The sequence below is a fragment of the Oryctolagus cuniculus genome, chromosome 12 (genome assembly GCF_051225735.1).
Source record: "Oryctolagus cuniculus isolate XC-2025 breed Fujian yellow rabbit chromosome 12, ASM5122573v1, whole genome shotgun sequence".
In the NCBI taxonomy this organism is placed as follows: Eukaryota; Metazoa; Chordata; class Mammalia; order Lagomorpha; family Leporidae; genus Oryctolagus; species Oryctolagus cuniculus.
Genome location: NC_142878.1, coordinates 88,589,561 through 88,608,568, shown reverse-complemented (window position 1 = coordinate 88,608,568; position 19,008 = coordinate 88,589,561). Strand labels below are relative to the sequence as shown.

General features: G+C 43.7%; 1 protein-coding gene across 8 annotated transcripts in view; it reads left to right on the top strand.

The window, feature by feature from the left end:
- Positions 1-19,008, top strand: part of DPP8 (dipeptidyl peptidase 8) — a 71,974-nt gene that overhangs the window by 38,841 nt on the left and 14,125 nt on the right. For 6 of the 8 annotated variants that reach the window (XM_008268879.5, XM_002717966.6, XM_070054386.2 and 3 more), the window contains 6 exons: positions 682-859; positions 1,698-1,857; positions 7,318-7,397; positions 13,279-13,431; positions 13,686-13,821; positions 15,317-15,462. In XM_008268879.5, the coding sequence (XP_008267101.1) occupies positions 682-859; positions 1,698-1,857; positions 7,318-7,397; positions 13,279-13,431; positions 13,686-13,821; positions 15,317-15,462 (853 nt within the window). Of the gene's footprint in view, positions 1-681; positions 860-1,697; positions 1,858-4,864; positions 5,212-7,317; positions 7,398-13,278; positions 13,432-13,685; positions 13,822-15,316; positions 15,463-19,008 lie in introns of those variants that run through there. The other 2 variants (XM_089310588.1, XM_089310587.1) reach the window with 2 other exon arrangements.

Genomic DNA, 19,008 nt, shown 5'->3' with positions numbered 1-19,008 from the left:
TAATTTATTTATTTGAAAGGCAAAATTAGAGAGAGGAGGAGAGACAGAGATCTTCCATGCACTGGTTCACTCTCCAAATGGCCAGGGCTGAGCTGGGCCAGAGCCAGGAGCCAGGAGCTTCTTCCTAGTCTCCCACGTGGGTACAGGGTTCCAAAGACTTGGAACACCCTCCACTTCTTTCCAAGACACATTAGCAGGGAGCTGGATCGGAAGTGGAGGAGCTGATGCCACAGGCCATGGCTTAAACTACTGCACCACAGCACAGCCCCTGGATTGAATTCTTGGTTCCTGGCTTTAGCCTAACCTAGCCTTGGCTATTGCAGGCATTTAGGGAATAAACCAGTTGATGAGGAGGTATTTATCTATCTTCTCTCTCTCTCTCTCTCTCTCTGCCTTTCAGAGATAAGTATTTAAAAATTTATGACTTTAAGGCTCACACATACATGTGGATTTTTTTAATTTGGAAATTTGAAGAAAATCACTTTTTAAAAACTGTCAAGCTTAATTTCTTAAAATAAATGTAGAATATTTTAATTAGTTATTTGTGACAATTTAAAATATCCTAAAACAGATGTTTCCATTTTGTTATAGATAAGATTGATGGGTGCCAAGGAAAAGAATATTATTCATTTTTTGAGAGCTTGATTTATTTCTGGTGCTTCTCTTTATTTGTTTAAATAGTGCTTGGTCCATCCTACTAGATCGCTCCCAAACTCGCCTGCAGATAGTGTTGATCCCGCCTGAGTTGTTTATCCCAGTAGAAGATGATGCCATGGAAAGACAGAGACTCATCGAGTCAGTGCCTGACTCTGTGACCCCGCTGATCATCTATGAAGAAACAACAGACATCTGGATAAATGTATGCATTTTTCCTCTGTGATTGTTTGAATATATGCTCAAAATGCGCAAGCATGGAGGGCCATAAAAGCAGACTATCAAAATGCATTTTTTCAAGTTCAAAGAAATTCATGAATGTTATTTGCTTAGTTTGAATGTCTCAAGTTTTAGAATGATGGTTGCAGAATGGAATGATTTTGGTTGCCATTGAAATGACATCTCACTGGCTGCAGATTTGTCTCTGGACACATCAGATGATGAATACACAACCTCATCTCCAGCTTTATCGGTGCTCTGAGAGGATTTCAGGACTCCAGTTCTAAAGAGACTTTCTCCTCTTTTAAGTTGTCAAACTATACCAAAACTTTCCAGTCTTCAATTTAATTTTGCATTTTCCAATTTAGCATAAAAATAAGAGACAAAATAAATACAACCAGCTTACTCTGTAGCTGAATGTAGGCTTCAAATGATTCACCTAAAACAGATGAACATCTGTTTTCCCTCAATTGTTAGAATATTTTTCTTTGGAAAACAAAAGTAAAAAAATTTTTTTCTCATTTCTGTAATAAGATTTATATCATTAAAGAAATCTCATGCCATGTTCAAAGATTAAAGAGGTGGTGAGTAAGAAAAAGCTTTTGGCCATATTTTTCTATTTTTCTCCATTTGGAAACATTTATTTCTCAATGGATAAAGCCTTTGACTAAAGTAAAATAAATCGAAGGCGCAGCTAGAACTTATTATTGTAATTGTGCCACACCCCTGGCGCTGACAGTTGTTTGCCGTTTTTTCTCTAGCTTAATTGAATTATGTAGTGTTTTTGTTAGTGTGTATAGTAAATCAAGCTATTCATTTTACAGATCCATGACATCTTTCATGTTTTTCCCCAAAGTCACGAAGATGAAATTGAGTTTATTTTTGCCTCTGAATGCAAAACTGGTTTCCGTCATTTATATAAAATCACGTCCATTTTAAAGGAAAGCAAATATAAACGATCCAGTGGTGGTCTGCCTGCACCAAGTAAGAAACCATTTTTATTTAAAAAAGTAAACAAACATTGGAGCAGAAGGTGGGAGGGACAGGAGAATGTCATGTGTCTTTCATATGCTTTATGTAAGCATCAGTGATGGCCTTATGAAACCTTCTATGTTAAAATATATGCATGTGTTAAAAACAGAACAAGGTTCTTGATGAATGAACTATTAATAGTGGATAACACTGAGTATCTGGATTACTATTTTTTGGTGTTCTACTTTGGCCTTGAATGCATTTTTTAATTTGTTTAAACATATTGAACCCTTATTATTTTGTATTTTTTAAAAACTACTTTTAAAAATGTTATATAATTATTAGCTATTTTTTATACAAATGTTTCTTATGCTATCTACATCTACACTAAGCTTACTTTATTACTAAAAGTCTTCAGAGTAATATAATTATCTTGCCTAAAGTAAAATTGAATATTATGTCAACTGAAGTTAATTTCTTTTTAAAAAGTGATGATTTCCCTTCTGGGTAACAATAAGTGCTTAAGCCTAGGAAAGTGAAGTAGTACACTGAGTACTGTTCTTAGGTTTTTCTAAAACTGAATTCCAGTTTTCTAGTTCATTAAAGCTTGTTTTGGCAGTACTTTATGATAACTTTTGTTATATACTTAACTGCCATTTGTAACTTACCAGACTCAACCATTGCCTTTTTTAAAAAGTTGCAGTAAAATATGCATAGTAAGAGTTAGCGTTTTGACCATTTTTAAGGGCACAGTTAGTGGCATTAAGTACATTCATTCTGCTATATGACAATCACCTCCGTCCATCTCCAGAACTTTTTCATCTTCCAAATCTGAAACTCTCCACTGAATAGTAACTCCTCAACCCCTGCTCCTCCAAGCCGCTGTTAACCACTTTCTGGCTTTCTGAATGTGACTGCTCACTGCTCTAGATCCTTTTCTGTAAGTGGAGTCATGCAGCCTTGGTCCTTTTGTGGCTGCCTTATTTCACTCAGCACTGTGTCCTCAAGGTTGATCTGAGATGTAGCATGTATCAGAATTCCCTTCCTTCTCAAAGCTGCATAATATTTCACTTTATGTAAATTCCACATTTTGTATATTCATTTCTCAGGGGTACCTAGGCTGCTTCCACCTTTTAGCTACTGTCAGTATGCTGCTGTGGACATGAGTCTACAAATAACTGTTCCTGTCCCAGCTCCCAGTTCTCTGGAGCATGTACCAGAGTAGAATTTCTGGGTCATAAAGTGATCCTATTTTTAATTTTTTGAGTAAATGCCATACCATTTTCCCTGAGCTGCTATGCCATTGGTACATTAGTAGGAATGACTGTGCCATTTTACCTTCACACACACACACACACACACACACGCACACACAGCAGTGTACAAACATTTTAATTTCACATCCTTGAAAATATTGGTTATTTTCTGTTTTTTGTTTGTTTGTTTGTTTTTTATAATATCCATCCTAGCAAGTATGAGGTGTTACTGTTTTGATTTTGATTCCTTAGGGATTAATGTTTTTGACAGTCTTTCTATGCACCCACTGGTACATGTACCCACTTATGTATCTTCTTTGAAGAATTATTCTAGTCCTTTGTGCATTGTTTCATCAGGTTGCTTATTCAGCCTGACCTTTTACATATCTTTCTTATATAGGCAATAGTGATCTGTATCTTGAAACTTGCAAATTAAACGTTATCTATGGCACTGCTCCTTTTCTTATCCTAGTTTTTGAAGATGCTCAATATCTCACATGTCCAAGATGGGAAATTCTCCCTTTCCAGCCTCGGCCTAGCTTGGTCCCTAGTGTGAAATTGCCTTTACCAGATCCTTATTGTTCAGAAACTAAATCCAGCTATGGAATTCTAGGGTTTAATGATGGAGACTGATCAAATCGTTGTAGCTAGTAGTTATTTAACTAAAACAAAATGTGGGGAGCGTCGCTCCCCCCCTTCGTGGAGGAACGACACAGGACCCTGCGCTGTTCTTTCATCTGCTCGGCCCTTCCCGGGTTTGCTGCTGGTTCTTCCTGGGTTGGCTACCGTCCCTTCCACCTCCGTGGAAGGGCGGTTCCCCCTGCCACTTTCCCCACTTCCGCGGGGGAGCGGCACACCACCGGCCAGCTCTCTCGGGGGCTGCTCAGATGTTCCTCAGGTGTTCCTTCAGATAGATGTTCCTGGTGCATGTTGTCTCTCTCCTCCTTTATAGTCCTCTTCCACCAATCCCAACTCTGCTACCCACACGCCAAGTACGCTGCTCTCCTCCAATCAGGAGCAGGTCCTACAGTTTATTGGTTGAACTGGAGGCAGCTGTGTAGAAGCTGTTTCCTCCTCTCCCAGCGCCATATTGTGGGAGAGCAGATGCATAGAATAAGTCTTAATTCCAGTAACAGTCTAGTCCGAGTTGCTCCCCACAGGGGAGCAGAAATAAGAAGATGGTAACTTACAATTTTGTGCCCTAACTGAAGAGTATAAGAAGAGCTAGTATCTGTTAACACTCACCTCAGGACACCAACCCTGTGTGCCCTACCAGTGTCTCGGCCCCTCAGTTTGCCAAACTTTCTGGTTTTTCATCTTTTTTATTCCTTTTTGTTTGTTTGTTTTTAAGATTTATTTTATTGATTTTAAAGGCAGAATTACACTGAGACAGATAGATCATCCATCCACTGTTTAACTTCCCAAATGGCTGTAACGGCTGGTCTGGGCCAGGCTGAAGCCAGGAACCCAGAGCTTCATCCAGGTCTCCTTCAAGGGCATGGACCCAAAGTGGATCAAAAGTGGAGCAGCTGGGACTTGAACTGGAGCCCATATATGGGATGCTAGTGTTGCAGGCGACAGCTTAGCCTGCGATGCCACAGTGCTGGCCTCTCTCTTTTTATTTCTTAGTCTTTCTAAGTTTTCCTTCTTTATGTCTGCTTCATTTCCTTTTTAAGTGACTATAATATGAAATATTATTATTTATATATTAAGTAATCTTTCATTTTCTGCGCATAGAGTTTAACAGTTTGTTTATTTGAAAGGCAGAGTGGAGCTGATGCTGTGGCATAGCAGGTAAAGCCGCCGCCTGCAGTGCCGGCATCCTGTATGGGTGCTGGTTCGAGTCCTGGCTGCTCCACTTCCAACTCAGCTCTCTGCTATGGCCTGGGAAAGCAGTAGAAGATGGCCCAAGTCCTTGGGGCCCTGCACCGTGTGAGAAGACCTGGAGGAAGTTCCTGGCTCCTGGCTTCAGATTGGCACAGTTCCGGCAGTTGCAGCCAATGGGGGAGTGAACCATCAGATGGAAGACCTCTCTCTCTCTCTCTCTCTCTACCTCTCCTTTTCTCTGTGTGTAACTCTGACTTTCAGATAAATAAAATAAATCTTAAAGAAAGAAAGGCAGAGTGACAGAGAGAGCTTCTATCTGCTAGTTCACTCCCCAAATGCCTGCAATCCTGAGGGCTGGGCCAGGCCATAACCAGGAGCTAGGAACTACATTTGAGTCTACCACTTGGGTAGCAGGAGTCCAAGTACCTGGGCCATCATCCATTGCCTTCCCAAGTGCATTAGCAGGACCTGGACCAAAGCAAAGTAGCCAGGACTCTAACCAGCACTACCATATGGGATGCCCATGTTGGAAATAGCAGCTTAAACCACTGGACCGCAACATCAGCTGTTTCTGTGTGTGTGTTTTTGTGTTTTAAGATTTATTTATTTATTTGAAAAGCAGAGAGTTACAGAAAGGAAGAGGCAAAGAGAGAGAAATCTTCCATCTGCTGGTTCACTCCCCAAATGGTCACAATGGCCGTAGTTGAGCTAATCTGAAGCCACGAGCTTCTTCCAGGTCCTCCATATAGGTGCAGGGGCCCAAGCACTTGGGCCATCTTCTGCTTTCCCAGGCCACAGCAGAGAACTGGATCAGAAGTGGAGCAGCGGTGACATGAACCGGCACCTATATGGGATGCTGGCACTGCAGGTGGCAGCTTTACCTGCTATGCCACAGTTTTTCTCACCCCACTAGATTAGACCTCTTTGTTTAATGAAAAGTCCAAGAACACAGGTGTTTTTGAATTTGTGGTGTCGTGGTGCAGTGGGTTCAGCTGCTACCTGCAATTCCAGCATCCCATATGAGTGCACGGTTAGTCCTGGCTTATCTACTTCTGCTTCTGCTCCCTGTTAATGCACCTGGGAAGGTAGCTTGGGCCCTTCCCACCGATGTGGGAGACCTGGATAAAGTTCCAGGCTCCTGGCTTCGGTGTGGCCCAGCCCTGGCCATTGTGGCCATTTAGGGAGTGAACCATCAGATGGAAGATCTCTTTTTCTCTTTGTCTCCCTTCTGTGTCACTCTGTCTTTCAAATAAATAAAATAGATCTTGAAAAAAAAAATCTGTGTTGCTATTTTCACATTATCCACATGGATCCTCCCATCATTATTCCAGAGTATTAAGATTTACACTTTGGGGGCTTGCACTATGGTATAGTGCACTAAGCCTCCGCCTGTGGTGCCAGCATCCCATGTGGGCACTGGTTCACATCCTGGCTGTTCCTCTTCCAATCCAGCTCTCTGGTATGGCCTGGGAAGGCAGTAGAAGATGTCCCAAGTCCTTGGGTCCCTGCATCCACGTGGGAGACCCCAAAGAAGCTCCTAGCTTCTGGCTTTGGATTGGCCCAACTCTGGCCATTGTGGACATTTGAGGAGTAAACCAGCAGATGGAAGACCTTTCTCTTTGTCTCTTCCTGTCTCTGTATTTCTACCTCTCAAATAAATAAATAAATCTTAAAAAAGATTTATATGTTGGGGGTTGGCACCATGGTACAGCTGGTTAAGCTGGCACCTGCAAAGTTGGCATCCCATATGAACAGCAGTTGAAGTCCCAGCTGCTCTGCTTCTGATCCAGCTCCCTGCTAATGCACCTGGGAAAGCAAAAGAAGATGGCCCAAGTACTTGTCCTGCCACCTGTGTGGGAGACCCTGATGGAGTGCCAGGCTCCTGACTTCGGCCCATTGCAACCATTTGGGGAGTAAACTAGTAGACGGAAGATTTTCTCTCTCTCTCTGCCTTTCAAATAAATCATTTAAAAAAGGGCTCATAACTTGAATTTTTTTAAAACTGTAGACTTTTATTGAAATAAAATTCACATAATATTAACCATTCTAAAATAAAGAATTCAATGGCTTTTTAAAAACTGGTATATTAAAATTATACATCTTTACGGGGCACATATCTTTATACATGGATACGTTGTGTAATGTTCAGCTCAGGGTAAGCATACTTTTATCTCCTTGAACATTTATGATCTCTTCACTGGCGCTGAGCACATTCACAGTGTTGTGCAACCAGCCACCTCTGTGTAGTTCCAAAACATTTTATTACCATAAATACAACTTTAATTTTTAAATGCTGTTTTTTTGCAAAGAAAATTTAGAGTGCTGTTGTTATTGTTTCATTTGCTTTTAGTTTAGTATCAAGTACTGAATTACAACTGTTTGTCCTTAGGTGATTTCAAGTGTCCTATCAAAGAGGAGATAGCAATTACCAGTGGTGAATGGGAAGTTCTTGGCCGGCATGGATCTAATGTATGTTCTTTGATTCTACTGATAATGTTTGGTCAACATCTGTATGTATGCAATACAAAAAGTCAGCAGTGCAACTTAATGTGACCCCAGCGTGGTGGTCCCAGTGAGTTGGGACCTAAAATAAGTCAAGTTATTAGAAAGGAAGAATGAGTTCAAATTACAAATCTCACTCAATTTATGACTGTGGTATTAAATGTATTCTGACTACTAAAGTTCATCATTTTCAAATATATTTTTACTTCATAAGGAAAGGCTTGGTCCATACTTTTAGGGTCTGGCAATAGTTGGGAGTTAGGATATAATTTGAAAATTACTGTACGGTTTCTACACTGGAAATTGTGTTTGCTTCAAATGAGTTATTTTTTCTCTTTCATTCCTCTGTATCATACCCCGGAGATTTGAACTTTATCCACTAACTGCAAAGAGCGATGTGCATTTTTACATAGCTTAGATTGATAGGGGAGAGGAGGGAAATTTACTCTCAACAGGTGGCTTTCTGTGACAGTTCAATGAATGTTTTGTTTCTTTTGCCTTTCATAGTACCTTGGATTTATTTCAGCTTTCAGTTAGGTGCTCAGCTTCCTGTGGTCTCTAAGAACTTATCCTTTCTGAATGTGACTCAGAGAGTTGATGTGTGCTGCCAGGACCTGGTGGAGACCTGGCTGTGATTTCCTCACACTGATAAAGAGATTGATTTAGGATTTTGTATACTGTAGAAATCACCCAGTCACTGAGGTGACTAAGGCGAGAGAATGAAGAAGATCCTATCTGTTTTTGTTAGTGAAAACCGTGGACCATCATAGGCAACTTGAAAAGTGCAGTTTCTACTGAGAGCCTCATGTGGTCTTCTGGTTGTTATCCAAATTACATTTTTTTCTGTTTAGAGACCTTGGACCCTTGGACATTGCTGTCACTTGAGGAAAAAAAAAGTCTTACTGTGGAGTTGGGGGAGGGGGAGCGTGGAAGGAGGTTTAAAAACATCTTAATGGAATTCTAGGTTCTGATAACAGAACGTTACACTAATGTGAGTTTCGTGGTGCATGATGGTTTTAGGAAACAAGTCATTGGATAATACTGAGGGAATTCCAAAGTTGTATTTATGCAGATCTACTCCTTACTTGGGCAGCCAAATGTCTCTGCTACTTGCCACAACATGCATTCAGTTGCCTTTTTTTTTTTTTTTTTTTTTTTTTTTTGACAGGCAGAGTGGACAGTGAGAGAGAGAGACAGAAAGGTCTTCCTTTTGCCGTTGGTTCACCCTCCAATGGCCACCGTGGCTGGCGCACTGCGGCTGGCGCACCACGCTGATCCAATGGCAGGAGCCAGGTACTTGTCCTGGTCTCCCATGGGGTGCAGGGCCCAAGCACCTGGGCCATCCTCCACTGCACTCCCTGGCCACAGCAGAGAGCTGGCCTGGAAGAGGGGCAACCAGGACAGAATCCGGCGCCCCAACCGGGACTAGAACCCGGTGTGCCGGCGCCGCAAGGCGGAGGATTAGCCTAGTGAGCCGCGGCGCCGGCCCAGTTGCCTTTTTTTTTTTATGTCATGTCTTTTTCACTGCATTTCTGTCATCCTCTTCTGTTTTCTGTCTTGTGTTTTTCTGTCTTTATATATCTTTTTCCTTCTCTGCTTTTTACAACTGATCTTATTCTCATTCAGAAATTTCTAACAGTAGTAGCTGGATAAAGCTTTGAGACTTTTAAGTCCATGTACTTCTTAACAGTTGAGGATGGTTCTTGTAGTTGGGTCCCTGCACCGGCAGAAAAATATCAGTATCATGTGGGAACTTGTTAGAAAAGCAGATTCTTATGTCCATCCCACACCTCGCAATGAAAACCTCTGGTGGTCGGACCCAGCAGTCTGTTTAACAAGCCCCCCAGGTGATTCTGGTACAACTTAAAAAAAAAAAAAAGATTATTTACTTATTGAAAGGCAGAGCAACAGGCGTAGGGAGTGGGGGATAGAGAGAATCTTCCATCTGCTGGTTCATTCCCCAGCTGTCCACAACAGCCAGGGCTAGGAAAACCCAACACCAGGAACCAGGAACTCCATCCTGGTCTCCCTTGTGGGTGACAGGGGCTCTAGAACCCTTGGGCCGTCATCTACTGCTTTCCTGGGTGCATTAGCAGGGAGCTGGGTTGGAAGTGAAATAGCCAGGATGCCGGTGTTCTAAGTCACAGCTTAGCCCATTGCACCCCAACACCAGACCCTGATACTTCTGGTAAGTAGTTACATTAAAAAAAAAAAAAAAAAAAAGGAACCATGCCAGGTGGAGGTGAGGAATTGACTGGTTATTTCTTTAATTTTGAAAGGCCTAAGTCCCAGCTGCTATGTCAAGAGTAGAACCAGTCCTAACCTTTTGCAGAGATTAACACAGAACATGAAAAGCTGCATGAACTTCTGTCTTTCTGTCATTTGTATCCTTTCTATATATTTCATATGGGCCTGCTTAATCGCAAATGTGTTTGTGTCTCTTAATGCATATTAGAAGTGTTTGGTGATTAAGTTTCCAGACAAAAAACAAGACATTTAAAAATGCTTAAGGGGGTTGGCCGGCGCCGCGGCTCACTAGGCTAATCCTCCGCCTAGCGGCGCCGGCACACCGGGTTCTAGTCCCGGTCGGGGCGCCGGATTCTGTCCCGGTTGCCCCTCTTCCAGGCCAGCTCTCTGCTGTGGCCCGGGAGTGCAGTGGAGGATGGCCCAGATGCTTGGGCCCTGCACCCCATGGGAGACCAGGAAAAGCACCTGGCTCCTGGCTCCTGCCATCGGATCAGCGCGGTGCGCCGACCGCAGCGCGCCGGCCGCGGCGGCCATTGGAGGGTGAACCAACGGCAAAAGGAAGACCTTTCTCTCTCTCTCACTGTCCACTCTGCCTGTCAAAAAAAAAAAAAAAATGCTTAAGGGCAAGAATTTGGGCTGGCAATTAAAATGCTAGTATGCTATATTAGAATACCTGGATTCTTTTTTTAATAAGATCAATTTATTTATTTATTTGAGAGGCAGAGTTACAGTGAGAGGAGGGATGGAGATATATATATATATATATAGAGAGAGAGAGAGAGAGAGAGAATCTTCCACTTGCTGGTTCACTCCCTAAATGGCCTCAAAGGACAGAGCTGGGCCCATCGGTCAGCAGGAGCCAGGAGCTTCCTCCAGGTCTGCCATGTGGGTGCAAGGGCCCAAACACTTGGGCCATCTTCTGCTGCTTTCCCAGGTGCATTAGCAAGGAGCTAGATTGGAAGTGGAACAGCTGGGAATTGAACCAGCACCCATATGGGATGTCGGCACGTCAGGTGGAGGCTTAACCTACTAGCCACAGTGCCAACTGCATTACCTGGATTCTAATCCCAGCTCTGGCTCCTGATTACAGTTTCCTGCTAATGCAGACCCTAAAGCAGCAAGTGATGACCCAAGTATTTGACTGCCACCTATGTGGGAAACCTCAATTGAGTTTTCATCTCCCAGCTTCTACCTAACCCAGCTCTAGCTGTTGTGGGCATTTGGGGAGGGAACCATCAAATGGGAGCTCACTGTCTGCCTGCCTTTCAAATAATAAAAATAAATTATCAAAGTTTTAAAGGTCTTGCTTCTAGCAATGTATGTTGTCTTTGCCGTGTTCAAATTTTTGAATTTTACTAAGCATTGAGTAGGCTGGTAGAAGATTTTTTTAGGGCCCAACACTGTGGTGAAGTTCTGGCATTCTATATGGGCTCCGGTTTAAGTCCTGGCAGCTCCACTTCAATCCAGCTCCCTGCTAATATGCCTGCAAAAGCAGCAGAAGATAGCCCAAGTGCTGGGTCCCTGCACCCGCATGGGAGATCTGAAAGAAGCTCCTGGCTCCTGGCTTTGGCCTGGCCCAGCCCTGGTCTTTGTGGCTGCTTGGGAAGTGAACCATTGCAGATGGAAGACCTTTCTCTCTGTCTCCCCCCACCCCTGTAACTCTGCCTTTCAAATAAATAAAATAAATGTAAAAAAAAGGAGGGGGGGTCGTGCACTGTGACATAACGGGTAAAGCTGCCACCTACGGTGCCGGCATCCCAAATGGACACCAGTTCATGTCCTTGCTGCTCCACTTCCAATCCAGCTCTCTGCTATGGCCTGGGAAAGCAGTGGAAGATGGCCCAAGTCCTTGGGCCCCTGTACTTGAGTGGGAGACCTGAAAGAAGCTCCTGGCTCGGCGTAACTCCAGCTGTTGCGGCTGATTGGGGAGTGAACCAGCGGATAGAAGTCCTGTCTCTCTCTGCCTCTCCTTCTCTTTCTGTGTAACTCTGACTTTCAAAATAAATAAATTTAAAAAAAAAAAAAAAAAGGCAGGGCTGGCACTATAGCATATAAGCTAAGCTTCCTCCTGTGGAGCCAGCATCCCATATGGGTGCCGGTTCATGTCCTGGCTGCTCATCTTCCAATCCTGCTCTCTGCTATGGCTTGGGAAAGCAGTAGAAGATGACCCAAGTGCTTGGGCCCTGCACCCGCGTGGGAGACCCAGAGGAATCTCCTGGCTCCTGGCTTTGGATCAGCTCAGCTCCAGCCATTGCAGCCACTTAGGAAGTGAACCAATGAATGGAAGACCTCTCTGTCTGTAACTGTACCTCTCAAATAAATAAATAAAAATAAATAAAAACTAAAAGAAAAAAAGCCAGACTTCCATATTTTTTTAAAAAAATATTTTTAAAGAGCCAATAAAAGAAAGTTATTTATTTAGAATCATAATTTGGGAATATTATCTGAATTTAGCTGTGAGTTTACTTGCATTTTGTGTGTGGGTTCTAAGTGAAGATTGAAACAATCTTACCCAAACTTATTTATAAATCGTACCAGTATTGAAACTGATTGAGTTCAACTGTTTTCCAAACCAGTAGATAAAACACTTTTGAAAACTTGTACAAAAGACCAAAACAGTACTGCCTTAAGTAATACTGTAATGAAAAATATAGAGTAAAATTAGACTCTTTCAAGTACATTTGAATGGTTAACCTAAAAAGAGTGCTTATTTTAAAGAAATAATTCTTTTTTTCTTAAGATTTATTTAATAAACAAGAGAGACAGAGACAGAGTGATACTCCATCGGCTGGTTCACTCCCCAGATGTCTGCAATGTACAGGGCTGGGCCAGGCCAAAGCCAGGAGCCAAGAGCTTCTTCCAGGTCTTTGGCAGGGGCCCAACCACTTGGGCCATCTTCACTGCTTTTTCCCAGGCCAAAAACAGGGAGCTGGGTCAGAAGTGGAGCAGCCAGGAGTTGAACTGGTGCCCATATGAAATGCCGGCGGCATTGCAGGCATTACCCACTACGTTACAGCACTGTTCCCAGGAAAATAACTCTTATATTTTAAGAACAACACAGATTCTGACCAAATAAGAAATTATACAATCTCTTTGCAACTCTAGATGGCATTTTTTTTTCTGGACAGGATCTATTCCTAGCAATAAGTCACAAACAAAACTGACTAATTTATTAACATGTATTTTTTTTTTAAGATTTTATTTATTTATTTAAGAGGTAGAGTTACAGAGAGAAAGGTCTTCCATCCACTAGTTCACTTCGCAAATGGCCATGACAGCCAGAGCTGGGCCAATCTAAAGCCAGGAGCCAAGAACTTCATCCAAGTCTCCCATGTGGGTGCAGGGGCCCAAGTGCTCAGGCCATCTTCCACTGCTTTCCCAGGCCATAGAGCTGGATCAGAAGAGGAGCAGTCAAGACACAAACCAGCACTGTTAGGGGGTGCTGGTGGCGCAGCAGAGGCTTAGCTTACTAGCCATAGCACCAGCCCCTTAACATGTCTTTAAAAAAAAATAAAATACAAAAAGTGGCATAAATGATGCTGAGTAAAATTTGGGCTTGTTCATTGCCAGGGTCACTGATTTTCTTGTTGCTGTTTTGCAGATCCAGGTTGATGAAGTCAGGAGGCTGGTATATTTTGAAGGCACCAAAGACTCCCCTTTAGAACATCACTTGTACGTGGTCAGCTACGTAAATCCTGGAGAGGTGACAAGGCTGACCGACCGCGGCTATTCCCACTCTTGCTGCATCAGCCCGGTATTAAGCCCCTACTTGAAAAGGGTTTCTTGTCCTATAAAAACCCTCTGTTAATGTAATACTCCTGTTGAATGTTGTGAAAATGTCCTACAGAAGCCCAGTTAATAAACATTTAGCCGTAACTTCTGTGCTGTATCTGTATGTAAATAGCCCAGCTCTTCTTAGACTCTTCCATATTAGTGTAATTGTAACAGCTGGTAATCTTTTTTTTACTTTTCTCTGAGGAAAATAATAATTGTTTCTCCTTTCTCCAGCATTGTGACTTCTTCATAAGTAAGTACAGTAACCAGAAGAACCCACACTGTGTATCCCTTTATAAGTTGTCAAGTCCTGAAGATGATCCAACTTGCAAAACAAAGGAATTTTGGGCCACTATTTTGGATTCAGCAGGTACTTTTCCCCTGGAATGCTTGATTTCTTAAAGAATGGACTAATTTCATGTATTTTTGTAAGGTTTATTTATTTATTTATTTGAAAAGCAGAGTTATGGGGTGCGAGCTGGGGTGGGAGAGGCAGAGAGGAGGCAGAGAGAGAGATATCTTCCATTTGCTGGTTCACTCCCCAAATGGCCACAATGGCCAGAGCTGGGCTGGTCTGAAGCCAGGAGCCAAGGTCTTCCTTAGGGTCTCCCATGTTGGGGGCAGGGGCCCAAACACTTGGGCCATCTTCTCCCATTGCTTTCCCAGGTACACTAGCAGGGAGCTGCATTGGAAGTGGAGCAGCAGGGACTCAAACCAGTGTCCATATGGGATGCCAGCACCACAGGCATGCCACAGCACCAGCCCCCCTTCATGTATCTTTTAATTCACTTTCTCCCCAGTTTTTTTCTTGTTAAGTATTTTCAATCATTAATTGGGCCACCATTTTGGGTTCAGCAGGCAGGTACTTTTCCCCTTAACCTGACCTTAAATAGGATTAATATGCTAGAGCACTAGTGCTGAGGGATTAGGAAATCAGTGCAGAACCAGAGTATAGGTATATTTTAGTGTCCACAGCAGGATTTGTAATACAGTGATTATCACAGCTTGGTGTGTAACATTGTCCACTGTGCAGACACATGGAGAGTTCTGTATAGCTGTGGTGACCAAAGGCTGGGAGTGACATTTTTTTTTATTTGACAGAGTTAGTGAGAGAGAAAGAGAAAGGTCTTCCGTCCGTTGGTTCACCCCCCAAACGGCCACCACGGCTGGAGCTATGCCAGTCCGAAGCCAGGAGCCAGGTGCTTCCTCCTGGTCTCCCATGCGGGTGCAGGGGCCTAAGCACTTGGGCCATCCTCCACTACCCTCCCGGGCCACAGCAGAGAGCTAGACTGGAAGAGGAGCAACCTGGACTAGAACCTGGCGCCCATATGGGATGCCGGCACTGCAGGCAGAGGATTAACCAAGCGAGCCATGGCGCCAGCCCCTGCGGGGAGGGGGGCGGTGTGTGACTCTTTTTCTCTGCCTTCTGGTTAGGCTTAGTCTCTCATGACCAGAAACAGAATTGTTGAGCACCTGCTATGAGCAAGTTAAATTGACTGGGTTAAGTATGTGCCTCCTGTTTGTTTTTCCTCCCAGCCGTAATGAGGTATGTGCTTGTTTCTACCCAGGTGTGTGGTGTAGCCATCAGTAAGTTTCACTGAGCTGAGCACCAAGTATTTGTATAGTTCTGTGCCTGAATACTTATTGGGCTCCACAATTTATTCGAAACACTGTGTCTGCTTCTGAAATAAATAAAATCTGTGTTTGTAGATGAATGTTCTTGCTTGATTTCTAGCTTACCACCTGAAAGGAGAGTGGTTGGTGAGCTGTGTGGGAGTCTGGGTTTTGCTGTCTTCTTCCTTGCTCTTGGATTGTCACACTCCCCTAAGAACTCCTGTAACAGACCCTGTGTTACCTACTCACAGGTCCTCTTCCTGACTACACCCCTCCAGAAATTTTCTCCTTTGAAAGCACGACTGGATTTACATTGTATGGGATGCTATACAAGCCTCATGATCTGCAACCTGGAAAGAAGTATCCCACTGTGCTGTTCATCTACGGTGGTCCTCAGGTGGGCATGCTTAAATACAGACAAATGTGTGTGTGTGTGTATTTAGGTGATTTGTTTTTTAAATGTCTAGTCAGCTGTTTAGGTCAAGAATTTGAGCCCCGTTGGGCCTCTGCTGTTATCAGCTCTGGCTTATGTTCTTTCTTTTTTTTCTGGAAAGGCAGAGTTAGAGAGAGAGACAGAGAGAAAGGTCTTCCTTTTTCCGTTGGTTCACCCCCAAAGTGGCCGGTATGAGTGGCACTTTGAGGCTGGCGCACTGCGCCGATCCGAAGCCAGGAGCCAGGCGCCGCCTCCTGGTCTCCCATGCAGGTGCAGGGCCCAAGCACATGGGCCATCTTCCACTGCCCTCCCGGGCCACAGCAGAGAGCTGGACTGGAAGAGGAGCAACCAGGACAGAATCTGGCGCCCCGACCGGGACTAGAACCCGGGGTGCCGGCGCCGCAGGCAGAGGATTAGCCTATTGAGCTGCGGCGCTAGCCAGTGTGTTGCTTTCTATACAGAGAGGTTTGGGGAATACAATTAAATAATTAAATAGCTTAGTAAATAAAAAGAAGCCTTAGTAGCCTAGCGAATTCCTCCTCTTTTTCCTGTGGCTATCTCAAACAAGCTAAAATATTGTGATCAGCTAGTTCAGGCAACTGCTGTGGTAATCAGTGCTGTAAGAAGCTTACACCTTGGTCTTCCTTTTTCTGTATTAAAAATTGCCATGTGACTGTTAAGTAAATGCTTTTGACTATCAGAGTGAAGTATTTGGGATAGGTGAATTGGTTGTTAATTTTTTTTTAAGATTTATTTATTTTATTTGAAAGAGTTACACAGAGAAAGAAGGAGAGGAAGAGAGAGAGAGAGAGAGAGTGGTCTTCCATCCACTGGTTCGCTCTCCAATTGGCTGCAATGGTCAGAGTTGCTCTGATCCGAAGCCAGGAGCCTGGAGCCTCTTCTGGGTCTCCCATGCAGGTGCGGGGACCCAAGGACCTGGGCCATCTTCTGCTGCTTTCCCAGGCCATAATAGCAGAGAGCTGGATCAGATTGGTGCCCATATAGGATGCTGGCGCTTCAAGCCAACGTGTTGACCCGCTGAGCCACAGCACCAGCCCCCAATTGTGTTTCCATAATGCAACTCTTGGACCCAATAATACCCTTTATAACAATATCCAGTTATGTAGTATCTGGAAATATATCTAGGTAGCAAGTTGTACAAAAATAAAATAAAAGTAAAATTACATAAGCTATAAAATCTCAGTCATGATAGTTATGTATTGAGTTAAATCATTTTGCTGTCATTGTGTGTTACAAACAAAACATGCATATTTATATTGCTGGCATCTACATAAATAGTTAAATTAGTCTTTGATTAAAGATTTGAAGCCAAATCTTTGTAAACTTAAAAAGGCTTACCACAAAGCAACTCAAAAAAGAAATTACAAGAGATACTCAGAAGCTTTGCATGTTTTCTTACTTGCCTTTGTTAGAAGAGGATAGTAAGAGGTGGGCATTTGGCCTAGTGGTTAAGACACTGGTTAGATTGCCCCTGGCCTGGAAGACCAGCTTCAGCCCCAGCCGTGATGCCAGCTTCCGGCCACTGCAGACCTTGAGAAGCAGCGGTGATGGCTCAAGGAATTGGATTCCTGCCACCCACTCTCACTGTCCTCTCTGCCCGTCCAAAAAAAAAAAGGTCAGAGGTAGCTAAGGGCCATGTGAATAATTTAGGTCTTTTTGTGAAGGATAATGGAGCCATTAGAGGGAGCCAAGCAGTAGTCATACCTTACTCAGATGTGTAGACCATCGCTGTGTTACTGCAGGAACAAAGAGACTATATATGAGAGTAGTTGTTTGTTGTTACAGTGGCATTAAACATCCAAAAGTATAAAATTGGGAGACGCACCCCAGTACTTAGTCCAGTAAATATCCGGTAAACGCCCACACTGCTGATTACAGTCCTGTGTCAGCTAACAGCAGGGACGTGCTCTGAGAAATGTGTCATCGGGTGGTTTCTTCATTGTGGGAGCATCACAGGGTGTTCTTACACAGACCTGGACCTGAACGGCATAGGCCGTTCTCTCAGCACAGCCTTGTGAGGCAACCATGGATGCCGTAAACATGGGATGTATGAGGCTGCTGCCAACGTAACACAGCAGTTTTTTCTTTTTCTTTTTCTTTTTTCTTTATTTGACAGATAGAGTTAGTGAGAGAAAGAGACAGAGAGAAAGGTCTTCCTTCCATTGGTTCACCCCCCAAATGGCCTCTATGGCTGGAGCTATGCACATCCGAAGCCAGGAGCCAGGTGCTTCCTCCTGGTCTCCCACATGGGTGCAGGTGCCCAAGCACTTGAGACATCCTCCACTGCCCTCCTGGGCCACAGCAGAGAGCTGGACTGGAAGAGGAGCAGCCAGGACTAGAACCCGGTGCCCACATGGGATGCCGGCGCCACGGGCGGAGGATTAGCCAAGTGAGCCACGGCGCCGGCCCCACAGCACAGTTTTAGAGTAGAGTTATGTGTAAGTAGCAGTACCCTTTAATGATTACAAGGGCCGGTGTTGTGGTGCAGCAGCTGTTAGAGTGCCTACATTTGTGTCCTCCATTCCGCTTTTGATCTAGCTTCCTAACACACTGCCTGGGCAACAGCAGGTGATGGCTCAAGAATTTGGGTCTCTGCTACCCACATGGGAGACCAGGATGGAGTTACAGACTTCAGCCTGGCTATTGTGGGCTTTTGGGGAGTAAACCAGGACATGGACAATCTCTCTGTGTCACCTTTACAGTAAACTAAAGCAGACAAATAAAAGTCTTAAAAATAGTGATAAAAAGTTTGGTATAATAGATTCATAACCAGTAACGTGATTTTTATTGTCATTTTCAGGTGTTACAGACTGTACATAACTGTGTATCTATACTTTGTTGTGACTGTCAGCTCAGTATAGGTTTTTCCCTCCAGTGTCACCACAGACATGGGGGTCTTGTATTACACTACCATGTGACATTGTCACTGGGTAACAGGAATTCTTCTGTTCTGTTATAATATCGTGGGCCCACTGTCATGTTTGCTTCCTTGTCATTGCAATGTCATGATGAAGCACATGACCATAAAGTCCTCTTTGCACAAGGTGTTCTGTTTCTGCTATGGCACTGAAATCCATTTTTCTCAGGCATCTGGAAGTGCAGTCTCTGGAATAACAAAGTGATTTAAAGATTATTCTGCTTTTCATGCTGATGTCTACTAGGAAAAAAGAGCTGGACTGGTCAGAGACAACCCCAGAAGAAACAAATTGGGAGGGAAGATGACCTTATTTATCCTGTCACTGTCATTTGAATGATAGTTCTTTGAGGTTGAAATCATCAGTTGAACAACTTTTTCTATGAGGTAGATTAATTCTCTTCTTGTGCGTGTAATTAATGTCAAAGTTAGAATTTTCTGGGATCCGGCACCATGGCTCACTAGGCTAATCCTCTGCCTGCGGTTCTAGGCCCGGCTTCCCCTCTTCCAGTCCAGCTCTCTGCTGTGGCCCTGGAGGGCTGTGGCGGATGGCCCAGGTGCTTGGGCCCTGCACC